At 44.5% G+C, this 16956-nt stretch overlaps 3 protein-coding genes across 3 annotated transcripts in view; 1 reads left to right on the forward strand and 2 right to left on the reverse strand.

Annotated features, from left to right (window-relative positions):
- LOC130296459 (oocyte zinc finger protein XlCOF7.1-like) overlaps positions 1 to 16956 on the forward strand; it is a 120128-nt gene that overhangs the window by 49841 nt on the left and 53331 nt on the right. The gene's annotated exons all lie outside the window — the stretch shown is intronic.
- The window catches only part of LOC130296518 (oocyte zinc finger protein XlCOF6-like), a 208051-nt gene that overhangs the window by 13092 nt on the left and 178003 nt on the right, over positions 1 to 16956 (reverse strand). The window lies entirely within an intron of this gene.
- On the reverse strand, positions 96 to 15229 carry LOC130299684 (oocyte zinc finger protein XlCOF7.1-like). The gene is made up of 14 exons (XM_056551484.1): positions 14994 to 15229; positions 11498 to 11637; positions 11118 to 11297; positions 10140 to 10266; positions 9995 to 10056; positions 9627 to 9753; positions 8298 to 9264; positions 8011 to 8057; positions 5820 to 5857; positions 5338 to 5511; positions 1965 to 2091; positions 1814 to 1881; positions 1445 to 1571; positions 96 to 1082 (listed from the first exon to the last, which is right to left on the reverse strand). The coding sequence occupies exons 2-14, from the start codon at positions 11573 to 11575 to the stop codon at positions 115 to 117; spliced, it is 3090 nt and encodes a 1029-aa protein (XP_056407459.1). The 5' UTR covers positions 11576 to 11637; positions 14994 to 15229; the 3' UTR covers positions 96 to 114.

Raw genomic sequence — 16956 nt, forward strand, 5'->3', positions numbered from 1 at the left:
CTGGATAGGTGACTAAGACAAGTTTGGAGATGCGGTATATGATATATATATTATTGTCAAACATCCATTGCACATGGTCAATATATAGGTGCAGTAACTGCATCACTTAGAGCACTAAATTGGCTTCTCCCCTATATGAATTCTTAGATGTCTATTTAGTGTCGATTTCTCAGCAAAACATTTCCAACATTCTGCACATGAAAATGGCTTCTCCCCTGTGTGAGTTCTTTGATGTTTAACAAGATGCGTTCTCTCGGTAAAACATCTCCCACATTCTGCACATGAAAATGGCTTCTCTCCTGTGTGGATTCTTTGATGTTTTACAAGATGTGATTTATCAGTAAAACATTTACCACATTCCGAACACGGAAATGGCTTCTCGCCTGTGTGAATTTTTTGATGGTGAGCAAGATCTGATCGCTGAGTGAAACATTTCCCACACTCTGAGCAGGAAAATGGCTTCTCACCCGTGTGAGTTCTTTGATGTCTAACAAGATCTGATTTCTGGGTGAAGCATTTCCCACATAGTAAACATGAAAATGGCTTCTCCCCTGTGTGAAATTTTTGATGTTGAAGAAAAGTTGATTGCTTAATAAAACATTTCCCACACTCTGAACATGAAAAGGACTTCTCTCTTGTGTGAGTTCCTTGATGTTTAAAAAGATCTGATTTCTGGATAAAACATTTTCCACAGCCTGAACATGAAAATGGCTTCTCCCCTGTGTGAATTTTCTGATGTTTAACAAGATTTGCTTTCTGAGAAAAACATTTCCCACATTCTGGACATGAAAATGGCTTCTCTCCTGTGTGAGTTCTTTGATGTTTAACAAGATCTGATTTCTTACTAAAACATTTCCCACATTGTGAACATGAAAATGGCTTCTCTTTATATTGCTTAACAGCCGGTGGAGAATGAAAAAGTAGGACTGGATTAAAAAGATCACATGACAGATCTTGTCTGTGAAGGGCTGAGGGTGTATCTGAGATAACGTAATGTTCTTCATATGTATCTTGTGTGATACGATCCTTCACATTCATTGCTGAAGATATCAGGTGTCCCTCTGATCTCCTGATACAATAATCTGCCAAGAAAAAAATATATAAATATCATTTTCGGGTAATAAACTGAACCCCTTAAAAATGTACTACGCTGCTAGAAATCTTATCCCCTATCCAAAGGATAGGAAATAAGATGTCTGATCGCAGGGGTCCCGCAGCCGAGACCCTCGCAATCTCCGTGCAGATAACTGGCGTTCTGAACATTATGATCAGAATGCTGGGTTCGGGAGGCTGTGGTCGTACTATCATGCTCCCTTGTGACGTCACGCCACGCCCATTCATGTCTATGGGAGGGAGCATGATGGCTGTTTGTAACTGGTATCATTGTAACTGATGACTGAGTAGAATCTGTGACTCTTCTCTGCATTCAGTGGTCACTATTCACCTGGGTGGTCATCTGTAGGAATGTCCTCCTTATACTGCTCATCACTGCTCACATCTGTCTCCGCTTCTTCTTTTATTATAACATTTATACCATTAATATAGTTTAGATCTCCACTATGATTCAGAACCTGTAAAAGAAATATTGTAAATGTCATCAGAAGGAGTATTCACATGAAATGTTAAATACGAGCAGGAGACGAGCAGTCATGGAGGGTGAGGGGGCCGGAGCAAAGGAGAAAAAGACCAGGGGCACAGAGAGCGGCTTATACCTTCATATTACACGAGGAACACAAAGGAGGAAAGGAGCTGGAGCCACTAAATTATATCTCATGTTAGTCTGAGTTGGGGTAGGGGGATATCTCCCATCTACCTGATCCTGATCCTGTGGAAGAAGAGGACGGGGACACCTCTCTGCTGCTGTTCTCTTACTGGATCTGACTGTAGGGAACACATACAGAGACTGAATTCATTCTTTACATACAAATAATGAGAGGACGTGTGTATATAGTCATGTCTATTACCTGCTGATGTGAGGGGCTGCTGATCCTCCATCATCACCTGATCCTTGTACTGATCCTTGTGTCCTTCTACATACTCCCACTCCTCCATGGAGAAATAGACCGCCACGTCCTGACACCTTATAGGAACCTGACACATAATGATACAGTAGTCACCCCGACCCCTCCAGTGGTGTTACTGTATAATGTCCCAGCATTCCCAGCAGTGTCACCTCTCCAGTCATCACCAGACCCCTCCATTACTGTATAATGTCCCAGCAGTGTCACCTCTCCAGTCATCACCAGACCCCTCCATTACTATATAATGTCCCAGCATTCCCAGCAGTGTCACCTCTCCAGTCATCACCAGACCCCTCCATTACTGTATAATGTCCCAGCATTCCCAGCAGTGTCACCTCTCCAGTCATCACCGGACCCCTCCATTACTGTATAATGTCCCAGCATTCCCAGCAGTGTCACCTCTCCAGTCATCACCAGACCCCTCCATTACTGTATAATGTCCCAGCAGTGTCACCTCTCCAGTCATCACCAGACCCCTCCATTACTGTATAATGTCCCAGCATTCCCAGCAGTGTCACCTCTCCAGTCATCACCAGACCCCTCCATTACTGTATAATGTCCCAGCATTCCCAGCAGTGTCACCTCTCCAGTCATTACCAGACCCCTCCATTACTGTATAATGTCCCAGCATTCCCAGCAGTGTCACCTCTCCAGTCATCACCAGACCCCTCCATTACTGTATAATGTCCCAGCATTCCCAGCAGTGTCACCTCTCCAGTCATCACCAGACCCCTCCATTACTGTATAATGTCCCAGCATTCCCAGCAGTGTCACCTCTCCAGTCATCACCAGACCCCTCCATTACTGTATAATGTCCCAGCAGTGTCACCTCTCCAGTCATCACCAGACCCCTCCATTACTGTATAATGTCCCAGCATTCCCAGCAGTGTCACCTCTCCAGTCATCACCAGACCCCTCCATTACTGTATAATGTCCCAGCAGTGTCACCTCTCCGGTCATCACCAGACCCCTCCATTACTGTATAATGTCCCAGCAGTGTCACCTCTCCAGTCATCACCAGACCCCTCCATTACTGTATAATGTCCCAGCATTCCCAGCAGTGTCACCCCTCCAGTCATCACCAGACCCCTCCATTACTGTATAATGTCCCAGCATTCCCAGCAGTGTCACCTCTCCAGTCATCACCAGACCCCTCCATTACTGTATAATGTCCCAGCAGTGTCACCTCTCCAGTCATCACCAGACCCCTCCATTACTGTATAATGTCCCAGCAGTGTCACCTCTCCATTCATTACCAGACCCCTCCATTACTGTATAATGTCCCAGCATTCCCAGCAGTGTCACCTCTCCAGTCATCACCAGATCCCTCCATTACTGTATAATGTCCCAGCATTCCCAGCAGTCACCTCTCCAGTCATCACCAGACCCCTCCATTACTATATAATGTCCCAGCAGTGTCACCTCTCCAGTCATCACCAGACCCCTCCATTACTGTATAATGTCCCAGCATTCCCAGCAGTGTCACCTCTCCAGTCATCACCAGACCCCTCCATTACTGTATAATGTCCCAGCATTCCCAGCAGTGTCACCTCTCCAGTCATCACCAGACCCCTCCATTACTGTATAATGTCCCAGCATTCCCAGCAGTGTCACCTCTCCAGTCATCACCAGACCCCTCCATTACTGTATAATGTCCCAGCATTCCCAGCAGTGTCACCTCTCCAGTCATCACCAGACCCCTCCATTACTGTATAATGTCCCAGCATTCCCAGCAGTGTCACCTCTCCAGTCATCACCAGACCCCTCCATTACTGTATAATGTCCCAGCAGTGTCACCTCTCCAGTCATCACCAGACCCCTCCATTACAGTATAATGTCCCAGCATTCCCAGCAGTGTCACCTCTCCAGTCATCACCAGACCCCTCCATTACTGTATAATGTCCCAGCAGTGTCACCTCTCCAGTCATCACCAGACCCCTCCATTACTGTATAATGTCCCAGCAGTGTCACCTCTCCAGTCATCACCAGACCCCTCCATTACTGTATAATGTCCCAGCAGTGTCACCTCTCCAGTCATCACCAGACCCCTCCATTACTGTATAATGTCCCATCATTCCCAGCAGTGTCACCTCTCCAGTCATCACCAGACCCCTCCATTACTGTATAATGTCCCAGCAGTGTCACCTCTCCAGTCATCACCAGACCCCTCCATTACTGTATAATGTCCCAGCAGTGTCACCTCTCCAGTCATCACCAGACCCCTCTATTACTGTATAATGTCCCAGCATTCCCAGCAGTGTCACCTCTCCATTCATTACCAGACCCCTCCATTACTGTATAATGCCCCAGCATTCCCAGCAGTGTCACCTCTCCAGTCATCACCAGACCCCTCCATTACTGTATAATGTCCCAGCATTCCCAGCAGTGTCACCTCTCCAGTCATCACCAGACCCCACCATTACTGTATAATGTCCCAGCATTCCCAGCAGTGTCACCTCTCCAGTCATCACCAGACCCCTCCATTATTGTATAATGTCCCAGCATTCCCAGCAGTGTCACCTCTCCAGTCATCACCAGACCCCTCCATTACTGTATAATGTCCCAGCATTCCCAGCAGTGTCACCTCTCCAGTCATCACCAGACCCCTCTATTACTGTATAATGTCCCAGCAGGGTCACCTCTCCAGTCATCACCAGACCCCTCCATTACTGTATAATGTCCCAGCAGGGTCACCTCTCCAGTCATCACCAGACCCCTCCATTACTGTATAATGTCCCAGCAGTGTCACCTCTCCAGTCATCACCAGACCCCTCCATTACAGTATAATGTCCCAGCATTCCCAGCAGTGTCACCTCTCCAGTCATCACCAGACCCCTCCATTACTGTATTATGTCCCAGCATTCCCAGCAGTGTCACCTCTCCAGTCATCACCAGACCCCTCCATTACTGTATAATGTCCCAGCATTCCCAGCAGTGTCACCTCTCCAGTCATCACCAGACCCCTCCATTACTGTATAATGTCCCAGCATTCCCAGCAGTGTCACCTCTCCAGTCATCACCAGACACCTCCATTACTATATAATGTCCCAGCATTCCCAGCAGTGTCACCTCTCCAGTCATCACCAGACCCCTCCATTACTGTATAATGTCCCAGCATTCCCAGCAGTGTCACCTCTCCAGTCATCACCAGACACCTCCATTACTATATAATGTCCCAGCATTCCCAGCAGTGTCACCTCTCCAGTCATCACCAGACCCCTCCATTACTGTATAATGTCCCAGCAGTGTCACCTCTCCAGTCATCACCAGACCCCTCCATTACTGTATAATGTCCCAGCATTCCCAGCAGGGTCACCTCTCCAGTCAGCAGCTCCATCATCTTGTTGATCAGTTCTAGGATCTTCTGTTCATCCATTTCCTCATGTATCAGGGAGTGAGGTGGGGGCCCCGGGATTGGGCTCAGGGTTCTTCCCCGTCCTTCACACACAGGGGCCCGACAGCGCCCACTAGAGGACTTCTTCACTACTGTGTAATCCTGTGTATGGAGAGACACATTAATGTCACTACATACATTCCCAGAATCCCTCACCTCTCCAGTCATATCCATCTGTTATTATAGATAAGAATGAGGTCATGTGACATCACTCCCAGAATCCCTCACCTCTCCAATCATATCCATCTATTATTACATAAATAAGAATGAGGTCATGTGACATCACTCCCAGAATCCCTCACCTCTCCAGTAAGACGGAAGAGTATCTGTAGGGTGAGGTCTATTATCCTGTCGGCCATCTTGTTCCTGTCTCTCTCCATAGTTGATCAGGAAACTTCTCTTACATAGAAGATAACAGCAGAGGATCCTGGGTTGGAGGAACCTGAAGGGAAGATAAAATCCAATTTACGGGTAGGGTCACATGAAGCGCATCCAGAGTGTATTTGACGCTGCGGATGACCTACTGACCGCCCCTAGAGTCAGCCTCTTACTTTGATTGTGTGTCCTGGTTTATCTCCTTGTAGCAGCAATCTGCCACTACGAGCAGACACAGACTGACCTGCAGGTCGCGCTCGCATGCACAGTGTACTCAGACATTGCAGTCGCTCCCTCTGCTAGGCCAAGCTTAACCGCGATGTCTGTGAGCACGCTGCGCATGCGCTCAGTCTGTGTCTGCTTGTGGCGGCGGATTGCTGCTACAGGGAGACAAACCAGGAGACTGAATCTAGGGGCGGTCAGTAGCGCATCCGCAGCTTCAAATACACTGTGGATGCGCTTCATGTGACCTTACCCTACATGAGATAATAAGGAGAAACATTTGGGGAGATATTATAGTATAGATCAGGCATGCTGGGAGTTGTAGTTTTGCAACAGCTGGAGGCACTCTGGTTGGGAAACACTGGTATAGATGATGATTCTCTCTTTTTGTATGGATTGTTAGGGTTGAATGTCTTGTCAGGGAATATCTCCTATTATTAAGGTTAAAGCAGTGTGATAGGATGTCGTACCGTCACATGACTACTATGGCCAATCAGTGGGAAGGACGGTGCTGCCCTAAAGTCCTGAGAAGCATTCCACTATATGACACTATGGGGGAGATTTATCAAAACTTGTGCAGAGGTAAAGTTGATCAGTTGCCTATAGCAACCAATCAGATCGCTTCTTTCTTTTTTTAAAAGGCCTCTTAGAAATTAAAGAAGGGATCTGATTGGTTACTATGGGAAACTGTTCAAATTTTCCTTTGTGTATATATATATATATATATATATATATATATACACATATACATACATACACACAATTCTATAGAAGGAAAGACACACATACAATGAATATAACCAGGATATGGCGAGCGCCACCTAAGGCTGCATTCACACTACGTTTTTGCAATACAGTTCCCGTATCAGGTTTTTGATGAAAAATGGATTCCTCAAAACCTGACTAAACTGTATCAAAATGGGTGTACAAATATTAATCCATATACGGTTTGAAAAAATGATGTCCGGTTGCATCTGTTTTTTAAGAAAAAAAAATGTATACGTTTTTAACTTTTCACTCCATTCTGAATAAAGTTTCACTTGTTAGATTGAAATTCCAAGAAAAAAAAAACGGTTCTGTACGGTTTCCATTGAGTCCCATGTTATAAAAAATGTATACGGTTTAATACGGTTTTTCACCATGACCAAAAAACGTGGTAGTCTACTGTTTTGGGTACAGGTAAAAAAAAAAAAAAAAAGGACAAAACCATCACCTCCCCCAACAATCACTACCAGCCCCCTATACAGCACAGAGCCCAGTATATACTATAGGGACCCGGATGGTGACTACACTGCGTATTATCAGCCGCATACTATACACAGAGAGCCGCCTCCTCCATTATACACTATGGGAGAGAAGAAGATCCTAAACATGAAGGGGTTAATGGTGCTGTCCCCTCCCCCACCCCTCCTGATGACCTCACACATACCTCCACCTGCAGACTGTACAGAGCCGTGTACTTACCCTGTGCTTACACCACCTGCCATGATGTCACAGTCATGTGATCAGTCACATGGAGAAAGAGGAGGAGGAGTCACATGATCAGGGGCTGCTGCTCTAGGCTCATCTGCTCAGTGTATGCAGGACTCTGCTGTGCTGGTTGTGATCGCTGCTGGATGAGCTGAAGTTATGTTAGGTTAGGTTAGGTTTGATTTCTGAGAAAAACATTTGCCACATTCTGAACATGAAAATGGTGTGCCACCAAATATTAAGTTAAGGGTGCCAATAATTTTGTCCAGACCATTTTTGGAGTTTGGTGACATTATGTCCAATTTGCTTTTTTTCCTCCCTTTTTTGGTTTATTTACAATATACACAAAGGGAATAAACATGTGTATAGCAAAACATGTGTTACTGCAATCCTTTTCTGTGAGAATACTTCATTTTCTAGAAAAATTTCAGGGGTGTCAACATTTACGGCCATGACAGTATGTGATATAAGGGGGAAGATGGAACCTGATTTTATGTGTCTACTCTGGTCATGTCCTGGAATTCTTACCTTTTGAATGGAAATAACGTCTTTCCGAGGTGTTTCGATTTCCAGCACTAGATACTCATGGAATATGCATCTTCTCCATGAGGAGCATTGGCCAAGTCATAACCACATGAGAGAGACTTTTTGTTCTACATGAGCCTCTTTTCCTAACATGCAAACTATAGTGATGACATAGCTGGATAGGTGACTAAGACAAGTTTGGAGATGCGGTATATGATATATATATTATTGTCAAACATCCATTGCACATGGTCAATATATAGGTGCAGTAACTGCATCACTTAGAGCACTAAATTGGCTTCTCCCCTATATGAATTCTTAGATGTCTATTTAGTGTCGATTTCTCAGCAAAACATTTCCAACATTCTGCACATGAAAATGGCTTCTCCCCTGTGTGAGTTCTTTGATGTTTAACAAGATGCGTTCTCTCGGTAAAACATCTCCCACATTCTGCACATGAAAATGGCTTCTCTCCTGTGTGGATTCTTTGATGTTTTACAAGATGTGATTTATCAGTAAAACATTTACCACATTCCGAACACGGAAATGGCTTCTCCCCTGTGTGAATTTTTTGATGGTGAGCAAGATCTGATCGCTGAGTGAAACATTTCCCACACTCTGAGCAGGAAAATGGCTTCTCACCCGTGTGAGTTCTTTGATGTCTAACAAGATCTGATTTCTGGGTGAAGCATTTCCCACATAGTAAACATGAAAATGGCTTCTCCCCTGTGTGAAATTTTTGATGTTGAAGAAAAGTTGATTGCTTAATAAAACATTTCCCACACTCTGAACATGAAAAGGACTTCTCTCTTGTGTGAGTTCCTTGATGTTTAAAAAGATCTGATTTCTGGATAAAACATTTTCCACAGCCTGAACATGAAAATGGCTTCTCCCCTGTGTGAATTTTCTGATGTTTAACAAGATTTGCTTTCTGAGAAAAACATTTCCCACATTCTGGACATGAAAATGGCTTCTCTCCTGTGTGAGTTCTTTGATGTTTAACAAGATCTGATTTCTTACTAAAACATTTCCCACATTGTGAACATGAAAATGGCTTCTCTTTATATTGCTTAACAGCCGGTGGAGAATGAAAAAGTAGGACTGGATTAAAAAGATCACATGACAGATCTTGTCTGTGAAGGGCTGAGGGTGTATCTGAGATAACGTAATGTTCTTCATATGTATCTTGTGTGATACGATCCTTCACATTCATTGCTGAAGATATCAGGTGTCCCTCTGATCTCCTGATACAATAATCTGCCAAGAAAAAAATATATAAATATCATTTTCGGGTAATAAACTGAACCCCTTAAAAATGTACTACGCTGCTAGAAATCTTATCCCCTATCCAAAGGATAGGAAATAAGATGTCTGATCGCAGGGGTCCCCGCAGCCGAGACCCTCGCAATCTCCGTGCAGATACCTGGCGTTCTGAACATTATGATCAGAATGCTGGGTTCGGGAGGCTGTGGTCGACTATCATGCTCCCTTGTGACGTCACGCCACGCCCATTCATGTCTATGGGAGGGGGCATGATGGCTGTTTGTAACTGGTATCATTGTAACTGATGACTGAGTAGAATCTGTGACTCTTCTCTGCATTCAGTGGTCACTATTCACCTGGGTGGTCATCTGTAGGAATGTCCTCCTTATACTGCTCATCACTGCTCACATCTGTCTCCGCTTCTTCTTTTATTATAACATTTATACCATTAATATAGTTTAGATCTCCACTATGATTCAGAACCTGTAAAAGAAATATTGTAAATGTCATCAGAAGGAGTATTCACATGAAATGTTAAATACGAGCAGGAGACGAGCAGTCATGGAGGGTGAGGGGGCCGGAGCAAAGGAGAAAAAGACCAGAGGCACAGAGAGCGGCTTACACCTTCATATTACACGAGGAACACAAAGGAGGAAAGGAGCTGGAGCCACTAAATTATATCTCATGTCAGTCTGAGTTGGGGTAGGGGGATATCTCCCATCTACTGATCCTGTGGAAGAAGAGGACGGGGACACCTCTCTGCTGCTGTTCTCTTACTGGATCTGACTGTAGGGAACACATACAGAGACTGAATTCATTCTTTACATACAAATAATGAGAGGACGTGTGTATATAGTCATGTCTATTACCTGCTGATGTGAGGGGCTGCTGATCCTCCATCATCACCTGATCCTTGTACTGATCCTTGTGTCCTTCTACATACTCCCACTCCTCCATGGAGAAATAGACCGCCACGTCCTGACACCTTATAGGAACCTGACACACAATGATACAGTCATCACCCCGACCCCTCCAGTGGTGTTACTGTATAATGTCCCAGCATTCCCAGCAGTGTCACCTCTCCAGTCATCACCAGACCCCTCCATTACTGTATAATGTCCCAGCATTCCCAGCAGTGTCACCTCTCCAGTCATCACCAGACCCCTCCATTACTGTATAATGTCCCAGCATTCCCAGCAGTGTCACCTCTCCAGTAATCACCAGACCCCTCCATTACTGTATAATGTCCCAGCATTCCCAGCAGTGTCACCTCTCCAGTCATCACCAGACCCCTCCATTACTGTATAATGTCCCAGCAGTGTCACCTCTCCAGTCATCACCAGACCCCTCCATTACTGTATAATGTCCCAGCAGTGTCACCTCTCCAGTCATCACCAGACCCCTCCATTACCGTATAATGTCCCAGCAGTGTCACCTCTCCAGTCATCACCAGACCCCTCCATTACTGTATAATGTCCCAGCAGTGTCACCTCTCCAGTCATCACCAGACCCCTCCATTACTGTATAATGTCCCAGCATTCCCAGCAGTGTCACCTCTCCAGTCATCACCAGACCCCTCCATTACTGTATAATGTCCCAGCAGTGTCACCTCTCCAGTCATCACCAGACCCCTCCATTACTGTATAATGTCCCAGCAGTGTCACCTCTCCAGTCATCACCAGACCCCTCCATTACTGTATAATGTCCCAGCATTCCCAGCAGTGTCACCTCTCCAGTCATCACCAGACCCCTCCATTACTGTATAATGTCCCAGCAGTGTCACCTCTCCAGTCATCACCAGACCCCTCCATTACTGTATAATGTCCCAGCATTCCAAGCAGTGTCACCTCTCCAGTCAGCAGCTCCATCATCTTGTTGATCAGTTCTAGGATCTTCTGTTCATCCATTTCCTCATGTATCAGGGGGTGAGGTGGGGGCCCCGGGATTGGGCTCAGGGTTCTTCCCCATCCTTCACACACAGGGGCCCGACAGCGCCCACTAGAGGACTTCTTCACTACTGTGTAATCCTGTGTATGGAGAGACACATTAATGTCACTACATACATTCCCAGAATCCCTCACCTCTCCAGTCATATCCATCTGTTATTATAGATAAGAATGAGGTCATGTGACATCACTCCCAGAATCCCTCACCTCTCCAATCATATCCATCTATTATTACATAAATAAGAATGAGGTCATGTGACATCACTCCCAGAATCCCTCACCTCTCCAGTAAGACGGAAGAGTATCTGTAGGGTGAGGTCTATTATCCTGTCGGCCATCTTGTTCCTGTCTCTCTCCATAGTTGATCAGGAAACTTCTCTTACATAGAAGATATCAGCAGAGGATCCTGGGTTGGAGGAACCTGAAGGGAAGATAAAATCCAATTTACGGGTAGGGTCACATGAAGCGCATCCAGAGTGTATTTGACGCTGCGGATGACCTACTGACCGCCCCTAGAGTCAGCCTCTTACTTTGATTGTGTGTCCTGGTTTATCTCCTTGTAGCAGCAATCTGCCACTACGAGCAGACACAGACTGACCTGCAGGTCGCGCTCGCATGCACAGTATACTCAGACATTGCAGTCGCTCCCTCTGCTAGGCCAAGCTTAACCGCGATGTCTGTGAGCACGCTGCGCATGCGCTCAGTCTGTGTCTGCTTGTGGCGGCGGATTGCTGCTACAGGGAGACAAACCAGGAGACTGAATCTAGGGGCGGTCAGTAGCGCATCCGCAGCTTCAAATACACTGTGGATGCGCTTCATGTGACCTTACCCTACATGAGATAATAAGGAGAAACATTTGGGGAGATATTATAGTATAGATCAGGCATGCTGGGAGTTGTAGTTTTGCAACAGCTGGAGGCACTCTGGTTGGGAAACACTGGTATAGATGATGATTCTCTCTTTTTGTATGGATTGTTAGGGTTGAATGTCTTGTCAGGGAATATCTCCTATTATTAAGGTTAAAGCAGTGTGATAGGATGTCGTACCGTCACATGACTACTATGGCCAATCAGTGGGAAGGACGGTGCTGCCCTAAAGTCCTGAGAAGCATTCCACTATATGACACTATCGGGGGAGATTTATCAAAACTTGTGCAGAGGTAAAGTTGATCAGTTGCCTATAGCAACCAATCAGATCGCTTCTTTCTTTTTTTAAAAGGCCTCTTAGAAATTAAAGAAGGGATCTGATTGGTTACTATGGGAAACTGTTCAAATTTTCCTTTGTGTATATATATATATATATATATATATATATATACACATATACATACATACACACAATTCTATAGAAGGAAAGACACACATACAATGAATATAACCAGGATATGGCGAGCGCCACCTAAGGCTGCATTCACACTACGTTTTTGCAATACAGTTCCCGTATCAGGTTTTTGATGAAAAATGGATTCCTCAAAACCTGACTAAACTGTATCAAAATGGGTGTACAAATATTAATCCATATACGGTTTGAAAAAATGATGTCCGGTTGCATCTGTTTTTTAAGAAAAAAAAATGTATACGTTTTTAACTTTTCACTCCATTTTGAATAAAGTTTCACTTGTTAGATTGAAATTCCAAGAAAAAAAAAACGGTTCTGTACGGTTTCCATTGAGCCCCATGTTATAAAAAATGTATACGGTTTAATACGGTTTTTCACCATGACCAAAAAACGTGGTAGTCTACTGTTTTGGGTACAGGTAAAAAAAAAAAGGACAAAACCATCACCTCCCCCAACAATCACTACCAGCCCCCTATACAGCACAGAGCCCAGTATATACTATAGGGACCCGGATGGTGACTACACTGCGTATTATCAGCCGTATACTATACACAGAGAGCCGCCTCCTCCATTATACACTATGGGAGAGAAGAAGATCCTAAACATGAAGGGGTTAATGGTGCTGTCCCCTCCCCCACCCCTCCTGATGACCTCACACATACCTCCACCTGCAGACTGTACAGAGCCGTGTACTTACCCTGTGCTTACACCACCTGCCATGATGTCACAGTCATGTGATCAGTCACATGGAGGAGGAGGAGGAGTCACATGATCAGGGGCTGCTGCTCTAGGCTCATCTGCTCAGTGTATGCAGGACTCTGCTGTGCTGGTTGTGATCGCTGCTGGATGAGCTGAAGTTATGTTAGGTTAGGTTTGATTTCTGAGAAAAACATTTGCCACATTCTGAACATGAAAATGGTTTAGTTCCTGAGTGAGTTCTCTCATGTCTAACAAGCAGTAATTTTTGAGAAAAACATTTCCCACATTCAGGACATGGAAATGGCTTCTCCGTTATGTTGTGTGTGGTGGAATTTATCAATGTTGATGTAAGGTAGAATAGATTTTACCCTTGTTTTTACTTATTGTATTGTTTGCACAGTTGCTCAAAATTTACCAAAAAGTCGCACGGGACTTGATAAATTTTGCGCAATTATAGAAACCAGTGAGCTGTAGAAATTGGTTTAAGCTTTGTGTTCTGGCATCTGACACTTTTGTACGTGTCCTATTAGGTGGTGTAGGTTTGCGGGGAAAAAAATAGTAGGCTTTGTGCAATAACAAAACACTTGTAAATTTAATTTGCGCAAATAATTACAGCTCCACTGCAAAAAGGGGAGTACGCTGCACCAAACAGTAGACAACTTTGAAATATGTTCTACCAAAAATTGCGTTAAAAAAATGGGGCAAAAAAAATGCAATTGCGCAAAGTTTGCAGGACATTTAGAACATTGAAGTGGTGTAAAACCAATGTTAAATTTCCCCACAAGTGCAAAAATGTTATCATCATTGGTTTTACACCACTTCAACATTCTAAATGTCCTGCAAATTTTGCGCAATTGCATTTTTTGGGGCGCAATTTGTTTTTGCACAATTTTCGATAGAACATATTTCAAAGTTGTCTACTGTTTGGAGCACCGTACACCACTTTTTGCAGTGGAGCTGTATTTATTATTTGCGCAAATTAAATTTGCAAGTGTTTTATTTTGTTTGCGCAAACCTACACCACCTAATAGGACTCGTACAAAAGTGTCGGATGCCAGAGCACAAAGCTTAAACCAATCTCTGCAGCTCACTGGTTTCTATAATTGCGCAAAAGTTATCAAGTCCTGTGCGACTTTTTGGTAAATTTGGAGCAACTGTGCAAACAATATAATAAGTAAAAACGGGTAAAATCTTTATTACCTTACACCAAGGTTGATAAATGTTCTCTATAGAAACCAGTGAGCTGCAGAGATTGGTGCTTTGTGTTCTGGCATCTGGCACTTTTGTACATGTCCTATTAGGTGGTGTAGGCTTTGTGCAAAAAAAATTCTAAATTGAATTTGCCCAAATAATAAATACAGCTCCACTGCAAAAAGTGGGGTACGGTGCACCAAACAGTAGACAACTTTAAAAGATGTTCTACTGAAAACTGCGCAAAAAAATTGTGCAAAAAATGCAGGCACATTTAGAACATTATAGGGGTTATAAAGTCAATGATTAATGTCATCCTGTGTGTGTGTGTATATATACAGTGACCCCCCCCGACCTATGATGGCCCCAACATACGATAATTTCAACATGCGATGGCCTCTCAGAGGTCATATTGAAGGCAGCATCAACATACGATGCTTTTGTATGTCGGGGCCATCGCATATACGGTTATCCGGAAGCGCTGACTGCTTCAGCTGCCGCCGGATAGCCATTTACGGTGCCCCATGTGCTCCGGTGATGGTCTCCTACCTGTCCTCGGGGCTCCGGAGCATCATCTTCACAATCCCCTCCATCGCCGGCGCTCTTCTTCGACGTCATCATGTCGCGCGCACGCTGTCCCGTCATCCAATAGGAGCGGCGTGCGTGCGTAGTGACGTGATGGCGGCGACGGAGAGCGAGGATCCCGGGAAGCAGGGACGTTCCGGAGCGTCGGGGACACCACGGGGACGGGGCGACAGCGATGGAAGGCGACATCCAGGGCAGCGGTGACTAGTCTGGAGCGGCGGGGACAGGTGAGTACAGCTTCCTATACTTTACATTGCACGGATCCCTCAACATACGATGGTTTCAACAAACGATGGTTCATTTGGAACGGATTACCATTGTATGTTGAGGGACGTGTGTGTGTGTATGTATGTATGTATATATATATATATATATATATATATATATATATATATATATATATATATATTATAGGGAGTTTTATCAAAACCTGTCCAGAGGAAAAGTTGTTGAGTTGCCTATAGCAACCAATCAGATCGCTTCTTTCATTTTTGAAAAGGCCTCTGAGAAATGAAAGTAGGGATCTGATTGGTTGCTATTGGCAACTCAGCAACTTTTCCTCTGGGCAGGTTTTGATAAATCTCCGTGTGTGTGTGTGTGTATATATATATATATATATATATATATATATATATATATATATATATATATATATATATTGTGTGTGTTAAAACTGGTTTTCCTTAGTGAAAACTAGTTTTGACTAAATGCCTTTGTGAAAACTAGTATTGACTTCTTTCCCCCCCAGTAAAAACTTGTGTTTTATATATTAGGGCTGCAACTAATGATTATTTGTAAAATTGATTAGTTTGCTGGTTATTTGTTCAATTCATCGGATAAAAAAAACAACAGGATTAGAGGATCAGGAAAAAGTTGACAGGAGGTAGTGTGGACAGCATTGTGAAGAGGATAAAAGAGAGGTGACAGTAACTGAAGGGTTAACAGCGAGTAAAAGCGAAGGAACAGAAACTGAAGGGTTAAAGTGTACCTGTCGTCAACTAAAACTTTTTATATAATGTAGATAATACCATTATATGTATATTTGTAATATACATTGCTTAAAAAATGTGTATATTTTTGCATAAAAAAGACTATCCCTGCAGCTGTTTCCTTTGTGTCTCTATGAGGAGACCAAATACAGGAAGTGAGGGCGGGACAAGCAGGGCTCTGTGCAGGCTCCTGGCTTGTCAATCATTCTGATGTGTGAGCCCATAGCAAATCACAGAGCCTCAGTGTACAGAGCCCTGCTTTTCCTCAGTGTACACAACCCAGCTTGTCCTCATTGTACAGAGCCCTGCTTGTCCTTGGTGTACAGAGCCCCGCTTTTCCTCGGTGTACAGAGCCCTGCTTGTCCTTAGTGTACACAACGCTGCTTGTCCTCAGTGTACAGGGCCCTGCTTGTCCTAGGTGTATGGAGCCCCGCTTGTCCTCTGTGTACAGAGCCCTGCTTGTCCTTGGTGTACAGAGCCCCGCTTTTCTCAGTGTACAGAGCCCTGCTTGTCCTTAGTGTACACAACCCTGCTTGTCCTCAGTGTACAGAGCCCTGCTTGTCCTCGGTGTACGGAGCCCTGCTTGTCCTCGGTGTACGGAGCCTTGCTCCTGTATTTTGACTCCTCATAGAGACACACAGGCAATAGGTGCAGGGACAAAAATATACATATTTTTTAACCAATGTATATTACAAAAGTACATATAATGATATTATCTTCATTATATAAAACGTTTTTGTTGATGACAGGTACACTTTAACAGAGAGTAGAAGCAAGTGACATCACAGCCATGCCCCCTCATTGCAAGTCTATGGGAGGGGGTGTGGTGGCCGTCACGCCCCCTCCCATATACTTGCATTGAGGGGGCGTGGCCGTGTTGTCACGAGCCTCCGGCGCTGCACCTAAAGATCTTCACGAATGCCGGGTGCAGCAGGGAG

The sequence above is a fragment of the Hyla sarda genome, chromosome 1 (genome assembly GCF_029499605.1).
Source record: "Hyla sarda isolate aHylSar1 chromosome 1, aHylSar1.hap1, whole genome shotgun sequence".
NCBI classification, from domain to species: Eukaryota; Metazoa; Chordata; class Amphibia; order Anura; family Hylidae; genus Hyla; species Hyla sarda.